The sequence below is a fragment of the Cottoperca gobio genome, chromosome 3, assembly GCF_900634415.1.
Source record: "Cottoperca gobio chromosome 3, fCotGob3.1, whole genome shotgun sequence".
Taxonomy (NCBI): domain Eukaryota; kingdom Metazoa; phylum Chordata; class Actinopteri; order Perciformes; family Bovichtidae; genus Cottoperca; species Cottoperca gobio.
The window spans coordinates 14,523,330-14,536,552 of NC_041357.1; the positions used below are offsets into that span (position 1 = coordinate 14,523,330).

Here is a 13,223-nt window from a genome sequence, read left to right on the forward strand (position 1 = left end):
TCATGTATCTTATGTTTTTATTTTTAAAGACGACATATCTCTCCGTATCGCGATATTTTGCCAACGAGAACACAAGCGGAAGTAAATAGTCGCCATGGCATGTTAGCTAGTGAGAGGGGATAAAGTAGCAAGTTAAGCGTGGGTGCTCCATTAAATTTAACGGATACAAATAATATACCACCTTTAGGGTTAGCTGGTTGGACGTTGGGAAATAATATGCTTGTCCCATCTGCATTTCCATTATAAAGACATTACAAGAGTCGAGGAATCGTGCAGCACGTTTGTGGCCTGGAAAGACGCATGCTAGCGAAGCTAAGCTAGCCAACGTTAACGAGGCTGTACAGTTAAGTTAACGGAAGTGGCTAGTTTCACGAGCTAATGTCGGCTATCCCTTTAAACGTATAAGCAACGTCGCCCCAGCTAGCATTAACTCTGGCCGCGGTGGAGGGAAAGTTTGGCTGGATCTAAAATGATAATTGAAAACCTTGATGCCTTGAAAACATGGCTGTCTGAAACCCTCGAGCCCATGTAAGTAACGTTAGCCACACAGCTGTTTCCTCAACTCAGCTTTAGCCATTCTAGCTCAGTCTGAGTTACACAAGCTAAGTTATACATACACACTTTACACCCAAGTGTTAATTATCGATAACGCTATAGTCTAAAGGCCATGTGTCATTTACATATTATTTATTGCGATGTTCGTTTGTCTTATGGCTTTTTCTCTGCACAATTCCAGCTGTGATGCAGACCCTTCTGCCCTCGCCAAGTATGTTGTTGCTTTGGTGAAGAAAGACAAAAGTGAAAAGGAACTTAAAGCCCTGTGTATAGACCAGTTGGATGTATTTCTCCAGAAAGGTAATTTATTTCCCTGCTTTGTGTACTTTGCAAGCTTTGGCTTATGTGTCACATGTTCCAGCGTGTGTTATTGTTTACCTGTGTTATCTAATATATTATTTTTCTTTTGCACTATTACCTTACCTTCATTCAGAGACACAGCCATTTGTGGATAAGCTGTTTGAAGCCATTGACAACAAAAACTACCTCCCGCAGACAGAGCAACCATCCTCTCTGATAAAAGTTGAGAAAGATGAGCAGAAAAAAGATGAGGTATTACTGTCAGTGAAACAATTTGAAATATACTGTTCTGTCACATATGCACTGGACAGTACCAAACAATATGGAGGACCTTAATGTAAGATGGAAAATATTCATTCAAAATTACTTTTTCCTGTGTTCAGACAAACCGGGAAGACGAACGGGAGAAGAAGTTTTCTCGGCGAGTGAATCACAGCCCACCGCAATCAAGCTCTCGTTACAGCAGAGATATCAGGTGTGTGCAAGTGTCTTTTGTCTCAACTTTCTGTCTACTTCACTATTTGCTTTTCACTAATTGTCTTCTCTTTGTTTAACCAAACGTCTAGGAGAGGAGATGATCGCAAGAGAGAAGACCGCTCAAGGAAGAGGGAATATGACCGCATCCCACCAAGGAGAGACTCGTACCGAGATCGCTTCAATCGCAGAAGAGGCCGTAGTCGTAGTTACAGTCGTAGCCGCAGCCGGAGTTGGAGCAAGGACCGCACCCGAGACCGTGAGAGAGAGAGGGATAGAGAAAGGGACAGAGAAAGGGATCGAGATCGCAGCAGGAGCCGGTCACAAACCAGAACCCACTCTAAAAGCAGGAGTAGAGGTAAGAACCTGATCTAAATCGATCTACGGTTGTCTACACATGATCACCAGCAAGATCACTTTGAGTCATTGATTTCCATGGAGAGAGCGATGACTCCAAAACCTGGGTTTTGAAATGCCAATCTTTTACAGTCTGCAGTCTGCTCAAAATTCACTATATTTGAACTATGGTCCTGTTTGTTGCTGAACTTTTCAAAGTGTGTCCATTCAGATAACAGCTGACCAAAACCTTAAACACAACGATTATCTCAAGGTCTCCAGAAATCTGTTGAATCTATTATGTGTATTGGGTTTTCTCTTCATCATTAATTAAACTGTCGGTTTATTAATTTTATATCTATCTATCTATCTATCTATCTATCTATCTATCTATCTATCTATCTATCTATCTATATTTATATACTGTATATGATGATGTATCAGCATTGACCTGAGCTTTTGGAACTGACCTATTAGAGTAGTGATAGCATCCCAGACAGCTGATCATTAGTAGACAACAAAGACAGACAATGACTGGATATTGAGAAAAGGATCAACTAAGGATTAAACAATGTAATGTAAGTCTAGTTTCTCACTGGTATACGTGCCATAGTGACGGGGCATTTTTGTCTATTCGCAGAACGGGATTCTGGGAAGTTGAAGTTTGATCTTGAGCCAGTGGACAGGCCAGAGAGTAGTGATGGCTACACCCCAGCAGCCCTGGTGCCCACTGCAACCACTTCACACTTCCCCGTGCCAACACTGAGCAGCACCATTACCGTCATCGCCCCAACACATCACCATAGCAACAACACCACTGAGAGTTGGTCAGACTTCCGCCCTGGGCATCCTGTGGATCGTGGCCTTTTTAATAGGGGCCCACCCCCTCAACAGAGGAAGCGATGCCGTGACTATGATGGTAAAGAAAGCTGATTAAACCTTTTTACATTAAAAGTGTTTTTTATTGACGTGTAGGATGTTCTATAAGTGTCTGCCATCTTTTCCAGAAAAGGGCTTCTGCATGAGAGGGGATATGTGTCCTTTCGACCATGGAAGTGACCCAGTTGTTGTAGAGGATGTCAACTTGCCCAATATGCTGCCCTTCCAACCTCCACCAATCCCAGGTGTGGACACACCACCGCCCCCAGGCCTCCCACCGCCACCACCTCTCATGAACCCTCCACCTGTAAACCTGCGGCCCCCTGTGCCCCCACCAGGCGCCCTCCCTCCCAGCCTTCCGCCTGTTGCAGGTAGGGAGTCAGACATTTCTCTGAACTGTGTAGTTGGATAGGTAATAACCATCAGGTTTGCAATATTTTGTTTAGCATGGAATGTCAAACTTCCATGCAGCGTTAACAAAAACTGACTAAGATGTCTATGACTACGATGTTGTCAACAAACAAGGTATGAGGTGATATTTTGGCTCGACTAGATTGATTGGAATGTTCAATGATGACAAAAAAAAAGACTAAAATGACAAGTTTTCATCGACTAAAACTAGACAAAAAAGTAAAGTTTTTAGTTGACTTAAACATGACTTAAAACACAGGATGAAGTTGACTAAATATAATAAAAACTAACGAGACATTTGACATTGACAAAATAAACATAACATAGAATAAATAAATAGCTGTCAAAACAAACGCTTCTTCCATGCTTCCAAACTTTTTATGTTTCATTTTGATATTATAATCATTCTAATTAATGACATTGTTTTTAACCAGTTCAGCACAGGTCAGATTTACACATTTACCTTTTCTCATTGTATAACATTTTGTTTAACTATTCCCTGATACAGGTCCACCTCCTCCTCTTCCTCCTCTGCAACCGTCGGGCATGGATGCTCCTCCCAATTCCATGACCAGCTCTGTTCCCACCATTGTCACTTCTGGGATGCGCTCCTCACTGCCCCAGGCCACAGTGCCACGCTACCCCTCCGGTAAGGGTTGTGTATCTTTTGGAAGTTACTAATGTAATTTTGAATATATGAATCGCTGTTACTGTACCTTACTTTGCTGTTATGTGAGTTAAAGTATCTTCTCTCTGGTGACCAGACAACTATGAGACAGATGTGTACAATCCAGAGGCTCCCAGCATAACCAATACCTCCAGGCCGATCTACCGCCATCGGGTCAATGCCCAGAGACCCAACCTGATTGGCCTCACAATGGGAGAGGTGGACCATCCACCGAGAGGTATTGTTCACATGAACTGAACCATTTAAGCTTTGAATAGATTGTCGTAAAACATGCATGTACATGCATCCTACCATTAGCATGCGTAGTACTTTGTGATGTGATGGTCTGTTGCTGCTTGCCCTTGAGTTATTATCTCTTTTTGAATAGTGAGCAAAGTGTAGGGAAATTAAGTTGTATTGGAAACTTTGCACACTTTCAATATAAAAATAGTTTTCTTTAAAAAATATATAGTGCGCCTGACTGCCATTACGCGACCGGTGATAGAAATGAGGAGGTGTGGGTTTGAGTTTCAAGTTTATCCGTACCGTTATGGTACAGGTGCCCGGAGTGGCCAAAAAGGTGTATCCGCAGATTTGCCACATTCCAACGAGTACAACGAGGCATGCCTCAATGCTGTCTTTAAAGACAACTTGCTCTTATATTTCGGACGGTTATATTTGTACGACTCTATTATTAAAATATGTTGTAATAAAACGTAGTTTGGACAAAATACAGTTGGTTTACATATTCTGAAAGTCAGAATCAAATCGGTACTACATGCATGTCTTCTATTAATGGATCGTCTTTCATCGCACCTTTTAGTAATTACAAGACAGGCTGCCCCTGATACCTGCTCTCCTGCCCTCTAGGTTAATTGAATTGTAACCATGCACTGCATCCAGCAGCGCACTCCTCCATCACATGTTCAGATTATTTGCCAGCATCTCATTTAATAAGAATTCAGTAAAATTACAACCCTCTGCATACACAGTGCATTTTCTCCCATCACATGTGCAGTCCACACGACCTCCAACACTACTGCACTGTCTGAGCCAAAGAACAACCTGCTTTATTTGATTGAATTACTGTAGAGAATATATTTAACCAGCAGATGGTAGCCTATAGCAAAGTACACTGTTAATAACCCGCTAGTTTTTGCTATCCTGTTTATTCCCGTTATTTCCCATAAATTCCCCTTTTTTAATTTCCATGGAAAGTTTCAACCTTGAATATTCCTGGAATTTTGCACTACTCGGTGTGCTGTAGTCTGAAAACTGACCTTTCTGTGTTTGTTTCTCACCAGACAAGATCCCAAACAACAGCATGAGGATCGTTATGGAATCTGATCCGAGGAAGAGACCGCCTGTGTCCCACGATGGAGGCCTCCCCTCCAAGAAACCTTGGTTTGAAAAGTAAGACACTTTTTTTCTCCTGTAGTGTAAAAATAAATCTCATATGCTGCTTTTAAACTCAGCAGTTAAGCACCTTTTGTCAGAGGTATGTTTACCATCCTCATTGAATTGTTAAAAATGTCTCTTCTCTGTTCAGCCCCAACTTTAACAAACCCAACCATCAAGGCTACCACAATAGAGTCCCATTCTCTCCTAACGCCAAGCTGCTGGTTCGGCAAATTCCTTCCGAGCTCAACAACATCAGCAAACTCAATGAACATTTCAGCAAGTTTGGCACCATTGTCAACCTACAGGTCAGTCCCTATGTGTTGCTTTAGATATGAAAATAGCAGCTTTGATTGTTAATAGTCAATAAATTATAACTAAATATTATGTAGTTACTGTGTCGTGTGATGCAGTATAATAAGTATCTTGTGAACAATGTGTATGTGTGACTCTGGTATCAGAAGCATTTTAAAACAATGTCAGTATTGACGTTTGACACGCAGGAATGTTTGAGGGAAATGTTGGTTTATGTAGTGATTTAGATTTAATCTTTGATACTTGCTTTTAAATCCTATCTTAAATGTTTGAAATTAGGCTATTTAAGCCATCGGATAAACCAGTAATCGGTTTTATGATTTGCAACGGTCGTGGTATCGGCAAAGATTACAGGAGAAACCAAAGCTCCAAAAAGTTATGAAAAGTCTCAAATCGGAGGTACCTAAAAGCATCCTTTTACAATGAGCAATCGACCCTTTTCCAAACACTTTCATGCTTTGGGTTTTTAAAGATAGTCCAGTGAGAAGTATACACTGTGACAATAGAGATGGTAAGGTAAAATAAATCACATAAAGTTCTCCTGTCAATTCTATTACCTGACAATGTTGAGGTAAAGTTCAGATAAATCATCCAGTGCCCCCGGAAGGTCGTACAGTATGTGTACACCACCGTTACTATAACTCACACAGTACCATTTAAATTTTTTTGACAGGTGGCCTTCCAGAATGACCCAGAGGGGGCACTGATCCAGTTTGCCTCTCCAGACGAGGCCAAGCGGGCTATGCAAAGCACAGAGGCTGTTCTCAACAACCGCTTCATCAGGGTGCACTGGTTTCGTGATGATGGGAGTTATGGCCAGGGCCAGTCTTACTCACTGCAGCAGCCTCAGCCACAACCAGCCATGGTAAACGTTAATTTATTTTAACATGTGGTTGTTAATTTTTTTTTAGCTTAATACCAACACAAAGTATAGGTTATGCCTGCGTCAAATTGGTGTAAGAGTAAATATCTTAAATAAAATGCACTTGGAATCAATTTGTTCACAAGTTAAATTGCATTTGAGATTGTTTTTGACTTGTTACAAGAAAATTACATTTTGATTGACTGAATTAGTTTTTTCGGGGAACTATTTTATAGTTTGCTGGAGTATTTTACCTCTGCTAGTGGATAACTGGCCAAATATAAATAACAAACAATATTTGTTGTGCAGAACCAGTCATGATTCATTGGGCCCTTTTTTTAATCACTTAAACGCAACAACCAGTGCAAAGAAGTAGGTCTTGGGCGCTACATGGGGATCTCCAAGCTCACCTGCTACTTAACATTTACATACAGCCATCTTGTCTTCAAGGGTGTTTTTGATTATTTGTAAAACAGGGCATGAGCCACTACAATATTCTCTCTTGGCTGTCACTTGGAAAAAACGTGTTGCATTAATGCCAGTGCGACCTCCACATACAGTTACAGTACAGAGTATGTCTTTCTCTGAGGGTTGTGAGTCATTCTAGGAGATGTAGGAAGTCTGTTAATAAAGTAGACGATACAGATGGACCTTAAGTTCAACACGAAAGGAAAACATCAGTATGTTGTCTGACCGTGACTATGTTAAGATGCACTAATGCATTAATACAGATTTAATGTGCTTTAACATCTCCTTTGTCATTCAGCAGCCCTCCGCCACGTCTCTTAAGCAGTCTGTCAAAGATCGCCTCGGACCCCTGCTCACTTCGAACTCTGAGCCCTCACAAGATTCCAGCGTAGCCTCTCAGGTGTGTGATGGTGGTGAGGGTGTGCTTTTTCTCATATACTTGTCAAATCTGCAGGCGGTGTGTAAATATGATGAATGTTTTCCCCATTGGAGCAGAATCCCTGTAAGGTGTCAGTGAAGGACCGTTTGGGTTTCTCTGCCAAACCAGCAGCTCCTGTTGAGAAAGTAAGTGTCCTCACTGTTCAGAATGTCTTTTGCAATTCCTCAACTTCTTTTTCAAATGGTGTAAATGTTATGTGCTGCCATTTCCTCCCCTTTCAGGTGTTTTCCACGTCCTTGGGTCTCACAAAGACCGTATACAATCCTGCAGCCCTGAAGGCAGCCCAGAAAACTTCAGAGGAAGCCCTGAAGAAGAAACAGGTAAGAAGAGAAATGGATTGGGGGGGGGGGGGGAAGCCATCAATTTGGATTCTTATATGAACAGAATGTTGTGCCTAATCATTTCCCATAATTCTTTTCACAGGAAGCTCTAAGACTACAGCAGGATGTAAGGAAGAAGAAGCAGGAAATATTAGAGAAGCACATTGAGACGCAGAAGGTAAAATAATCTGGAGTAGAGATCCTCGTGTTGTACATTGAAGTGTCCCGTCACCCCTCTATACAAAGCTTAAATGTCAGTGTGTGTGTGTGATCTGTAAAATATATTTGACTCCCCAAGCAAGTCCAATGGACTTTGGATTGTTTGTGTAGATTTACCAACGGAGTTTGAGAGCTTTGTGTGGGATCTGTGACTCATTTGTGATCTTTGTCAAAGGGGTTAAAGATCAACAAATCACAAAATGAGTAACATGATCCATATTTTCATCTTTAATATTAAACCGTACATCTTATTTGACTTGTGGCTAACGGTGTTTTTTCATTCTTGAAGTACTGTGTTAGAAGCAGCGCATACTAAAGTTAAACTTATAACTCTGTTTTTCTGCTTCTGTCCTCTACAGCTCCTGATATCCAAACTTGAGAAGAACAAAGCAATAAAGGCAGAAGATAAAGCCAAGGTCATGGAAACGTTGGGCATGTTAACCAAGAGCATCACCAAACTGCAAGAGGAGATAAAGGGAATCTCAGGCACCCACAACCCGCTACGCATAGCCAAAAGCAAGGCCCAGGTAATATAGTTTATTGCTTTAATTTTGTATTTAACCAGCTAACCAGCTTCCATTTTGCATTCTTTGTTCATTTTGAGATGACAGAAGATGCATCTTAAAAGTACCTAGTCAAAGGAACTGGATTTTCAGATTATCCAGTTGCCTTTTGATTTGTTACTTCCGACTTGCTATGTCCTCTCTCCTGATGTGAGTTGATCATTTGTTCAGGCACAAAAGGAACTGTTGGATACAGAGCTGGACTTGTACAAGAAGACCCAGGCCGGAGAGGACACTGCAGTTGTTGAAGATGAAGTACACACAGCTGCAGATTGAGGTATTCATTTATTCTCGAAGGACAAAACTGTCCCTCAAACTTTTGAGTTTCATCACCAGAACTCAAATTCCCTGTTTTTCTTTTTTCTTTTTTATCCAGGCGGCTAGAAGGGGAATCCTGTCACCGGGACGAGGCCGGGGGGTCCACGGTCGGGGCCGTGGTGCTCTCAGGGCCCGGGGAAGGGGCTGCAGAGGACGGGGAAGAGGTGTGTCACTGCATGCGTTCGTGGACTATCGACCACGAGCGATGCAGATTTCTGGTTTCACTGAGGCAGACCATGTTGATCTGCTACCACACTTTGCTGTAAGTCACTCTATAACTACAACATCCCCTTCTCTATACTGAGAGAAGGGGATTTGATATCCACACTTAACCAATATGACCTTCAGCGCTCATAGGTCAGTCAGGACATGACCAATAACTTTTAGCTGTTGTTACGTCCTTACTTTTTTTTAAAAAACCATATATGTAATTGGATTATCACCCCAAAATGATGATATGATCATTTTTTAATCATTGCGCAGAAATAAACTAGTTTGTAAAGTGACCAAAATGTTGTGTGTTAACAATTTTGAAGCAATTTGGAGAGATTGAAGATTGCCAGATTGATGAAAACAACCTGTCTGCAGTCATCACTTACAGAACAAGAGTGGAGGCAGAACAGGTGAGTCAAAAATCCTTAGTTTCTTAGGATTCCAACAGTGAAAGTTATTTCCCATTATTTGGGCACGTTGCTTCACCTGGAGTACCACAATCTACTTGCTATTTTTCATTAAGCCCATTATATTTGTTCACACCTGTAATCATGTTTTCCCTTCTGCTCTCTGTTTCGTCCACCTGTAGGCGGCTCTTCATGGAGTGAGGTTCAACAACCAGACTTTGCGCCTGGCCTGGCATAAGGCCGTCAAGACTCTCAGTGCTACCGATGCTGATGAGGCAGAACCAGAGGATGATGAGGTTTGTGAACATTTCTCACTCTGTATATATTTATGTTTCTCTTTATAGCAGCTATGGTAGCTGATCAGGGACTGTTTATTCTGTGTAAGGTTTGCTGTAAAGATGATGAACCTTAAGGAGAAGGATCAGGCAGGATTGGTCTTATTTCTTCCAGCGCTTAATACCTATTTCTTGTTGTGTTACATTTTGAGAACACAAGAGGGAGCCATCACACATTACAGCAAGGAATTGTCTTTATATCGCTTTGGCATGGCCACCCGAACTTTCATTAAGCAGCTCGTCTGTCTGCAGCACGATACTCCCAAGATGAGAATTTATTTCCTCTAGAGGCCTTTTTAAATACATGGTGCAAGTTGAGTGCTGATGATGCTCAAAATAAAAGGTCTTTCCATTTTAAATGGCCTTTCCTTCACTTTTTAATCCTCTATACAGAGCATTAATCTGTGTTTTGTTTTCTCCCAAAAGTACCCGGAAGAGTCTCTGAGTGATGATGCATTGCTGCAGGATGATGATGAGGAAGAAGACGACAACGAGCCTCGCTCGTGGCGCAGATGAAGATTGGTCAGACGCTCTTCCTTTTGTTGCACTGGTGTGGAAGACGAGCAACAATCCAGGACCTTTATAAGATTTCAATGCCTGTCCATTATCCAACAAGGCACATTTTTACTTTGGCTAGACTTTTTTTTTCCCCTCACAAATGTGTAACTGGCAGCAGAACCATGTGCGAGTTTGATTAATTTTAATGTGTATACCAGATGCAACAATGGTGAATTTTTTTAATGCTCTTAATGTAGAAATAGTTTTGTTTTTTTCTTGTAACAATACACAAATACTTTGTCTGGACATGTGATAGCAGATCACTTTAAGACACTTTTGTTGAACTCAGTTTAAGATAAAACCTTTGATGTAATTTAACTGATTGACAGACTAGCTTTTGCAGAATAGTATTCGGTTGACTGGTTTAAATGCTCATGTGTAAATATTTTATGTCTGGGTTTCAATGATTTGTATGAAAGCTTGGCTTCTCAGTTCTTGGCTTTACTTTGGATTGTACAAAAAATAAAGAATTGAAATGGTCTGAAAACATCCTGCCAAAAAAAATGAAAAGATAAAAAAAGAAAAGATAAAAAAAAAAAAAAATGCTATGGCAGTGGAAAAAATGATTCCTAAAAGAGCTGAAAAAAGACCATTTCAAAAAACAAAAAAATCTTCCTCTTCACCTAAAGAGCAAACTTCCTACAAAATTCCTACTTCTATGAATTCTTTTTTCCTTTTTCTTTTTTGGATCGGTAAGGTAACCTAATATATTGCACTGATTTCCATGCCAAGGTAAAACATGACATCCGATAGTATATTTTTGTAAAATGTTGAAATTTCTCCTAATTATTGTCCAGTATGTCAAACATTTGCATAGCTTGACTTAAATATCCAAATACAACAATAACTAAGAGCCTTTGTGTTCTTTTTGTTGCAGGAGCTGTCTGTCTGCAGTAACCAGCTACAACTTCTTCTTTCTCCAAGAGGCGTCAACATTTTAGAATGTATTTTTGTATTTACTGTAAAAGTATTTGTCTTTAAAGTGCTGCTGTATTAAAATCAATTTTATTTTATGAATTGTAGATTAATGTTTCTGGCATTATACTTATTGTGGCTGATAATTGCCTACTACAAGTTCTTAAGCCATGCTGCATCAGTGGGTAAATGAAATGCAACACAACCTTTTTTACGCTTTTGAACTTTTTTCCTTTTTTAATGAAGCTTATGGAGAACTTGCCTTACATAACAAGCATACAATTAATTCATATTGAGTGTGGAACATTTGGATAAATACAGTGGAGGAAGTAACAAAATTAAATTGCATTTACGCTCCTTTTAACAAAGTAGTTTTTTGTGTAAATGTATGTTTTTCTTTATATTTATCACAACTATTTGCACTACTTGGCAACTTTTCAAGTTACATCCATCATAACAGAGTAAAAACTAAAGTCACTTTAAAATGATCAACATGAGAGGTGATCAATCAGCAGCTGCAGCAGAGAAGAAGCTGCTGTTGTGTGTCAAGAGTTGAACCGAGGCTAGAATTTAGAGAACAGCACAAAAACTGCACAGCAAGGCAAACAAATGAAGGATCCTGCCTGATTAAAAAAACAAAAATGTTTCATCTACTGTTATTAATCGCTTATTTCAAGCACCTCTCGACCAGTAGCGTACTATGTGACCCACATCCAAAACACACCAACGATGTTGCGTCACCATGCTGACATGCTCATGGTGGATCCTCCAGTAGTGTGAGGCCTTTCTGCTGTTTGTGCAAATAATCCAATACAAATGTGACTGCAGAGCCCCATTCAATTTAAAGTGTTTGAACACTTTGAAGAGCATTATAGACTGGGCTTTGCAAATGTCCAAGAATGTTCCTAATTTTATTTTGTAGCCTAAATTATGTTCTTTGAAATAAACAGTAGTATTACATATCTTCTTCCAGTTTAACCCCGCCCACTGTAACTCTTAAGTATATGTGAAATAAAAAATGACTAGTAAATAGCGTTCACGTCAATTTCGAAGTCAAAATTACAAACTGGCCTAAATGTTTTTTTAAATCACCGATATATCTGGTTTGTGTTTATGTTTTTAAAACCAGACAAATATGGATGCCTGACATCAGTCAAAGTGCAGAGTTCTATGTAAATAAACCCAAACTTAATGGAAATATGGGATAGGCTACTGTGCACAGTGTGTTTATCCTCACAAGACCAACTCTGTAATCCTAAAACACTTTTGATGACGTGAACTCTGGTAAATCCTTAACATGGGAATCTATCCCATACAATAGTAGCCTATTAGCATTCACTGAGTGGTTTGATCTGTGTGGTGATATACATCTTACTTTCTTCCTTTAATTTTCTACTATGTCTGCTTCATGGTTTTATGTTGATCACAATCTTTGTCCTTTTAATTGTACAACTCTTAGAGCCGATATTTACAGCAGATATGTTGACTTGTTGAAGGAAAAGCTCAGGTGTTACTAATAACTATTAACAATGTCTCTGCTCTATTCAAGTGCCCCAGTCCCTGATAGTGAGCCAACATAACAGGGGTTCATCCCAAATCCCTAATTCGCCTCCTCGTTTCCCTCACTTGCGTCTCTTCCTCGCGTCTTAGCTCCGCCCTCGTTATGCGCGAGCGAGGATGAGATGAGATGGGAGGACAGAAGAATCCTCAGGTGGGATATCCTTGCTCACTCGAGTATCACTTTTATTAAATGACGTCCTTTACTTAAAGCGTGTGCACAGCTGTATCACCTGTCACTGGGCTCCACTCACAAGAAATCCTTTTATTAATTAACTTATTACATGTTTATTGAACATGGGATTCAATGTATTATTTCCGGTCCTGTATTTTTTTTCATGCCTGAAATGTACATTTGAATAAACATATATAATAAAATAAAATAATATATAAAATATATTATAATAATAATAATAATAATAATAATAATCAGTGGCTTAATGGATCTATCATTATGCTGTTAGAGATTGGTTTTGTTAAGATGCATCTTTGTATTGGATGTTGTATGTATTTGTCGCTACACTCTTTATAATTTATAATTTTAATTCAATTTATACCACAGAATGTAAGATCACCTCATTCATCAAAAAGATGTCTATGTTTTACTAAAATTCAAGCACATTAAACATTTTATGATCATCCTTTTACAGTCCAGAACAGCCGCAGTATCCAGACGGCTGTGGAGCCGGGGGTGGGGCATTTATACGTGTGTAG

The 13,223-nt window shown here is 39.9% G+C and overlaps 1 protein-coding gene across 1 annotated transcript; it reads left to right on the forward strand.

The window, feature by feature from the left end:
* Window positions 1-70: 70 nt before the first annotated feature.
* On the forward strand, window positions 71-11,050 carry rbm26 (RNA binding motif protein 26). The gene is given in 23 exon segments (XM_029426463.1): window positions 71-528; window positions 737-855; window positions 989-1,107; window positions 1,239-1,330; window positions 1,422-1,687; window positions 2,306-2,584; window positions 2,673-2,915; window positions 3,464-3,604; window positions 3,720-3,860; window positions 4,927-5,035; window positions 5,172-5,328; window positions 6,009-6,200; window positions 6,964-7,065; window positions 7,161-7,229; window positions 7,326-7,424; window positions 7,528-7,602; window positions 8,003-8,170; window positions 8,378-8,449; window positions 8,451-8,483; window positions 8,583-8,786; window positions 9,061-9,147; window positions 9,327-9,440; window positions 9,906-11,050. Coding segments are annotated over 23 exon segments (3,030 nt in total). The 5' UTR covers window positions 71-469; the 3' UTR covers window positions 9,996-11,050.
* Window positions 11,051-13,223: the final 2,173 nt, after the last annotated feature.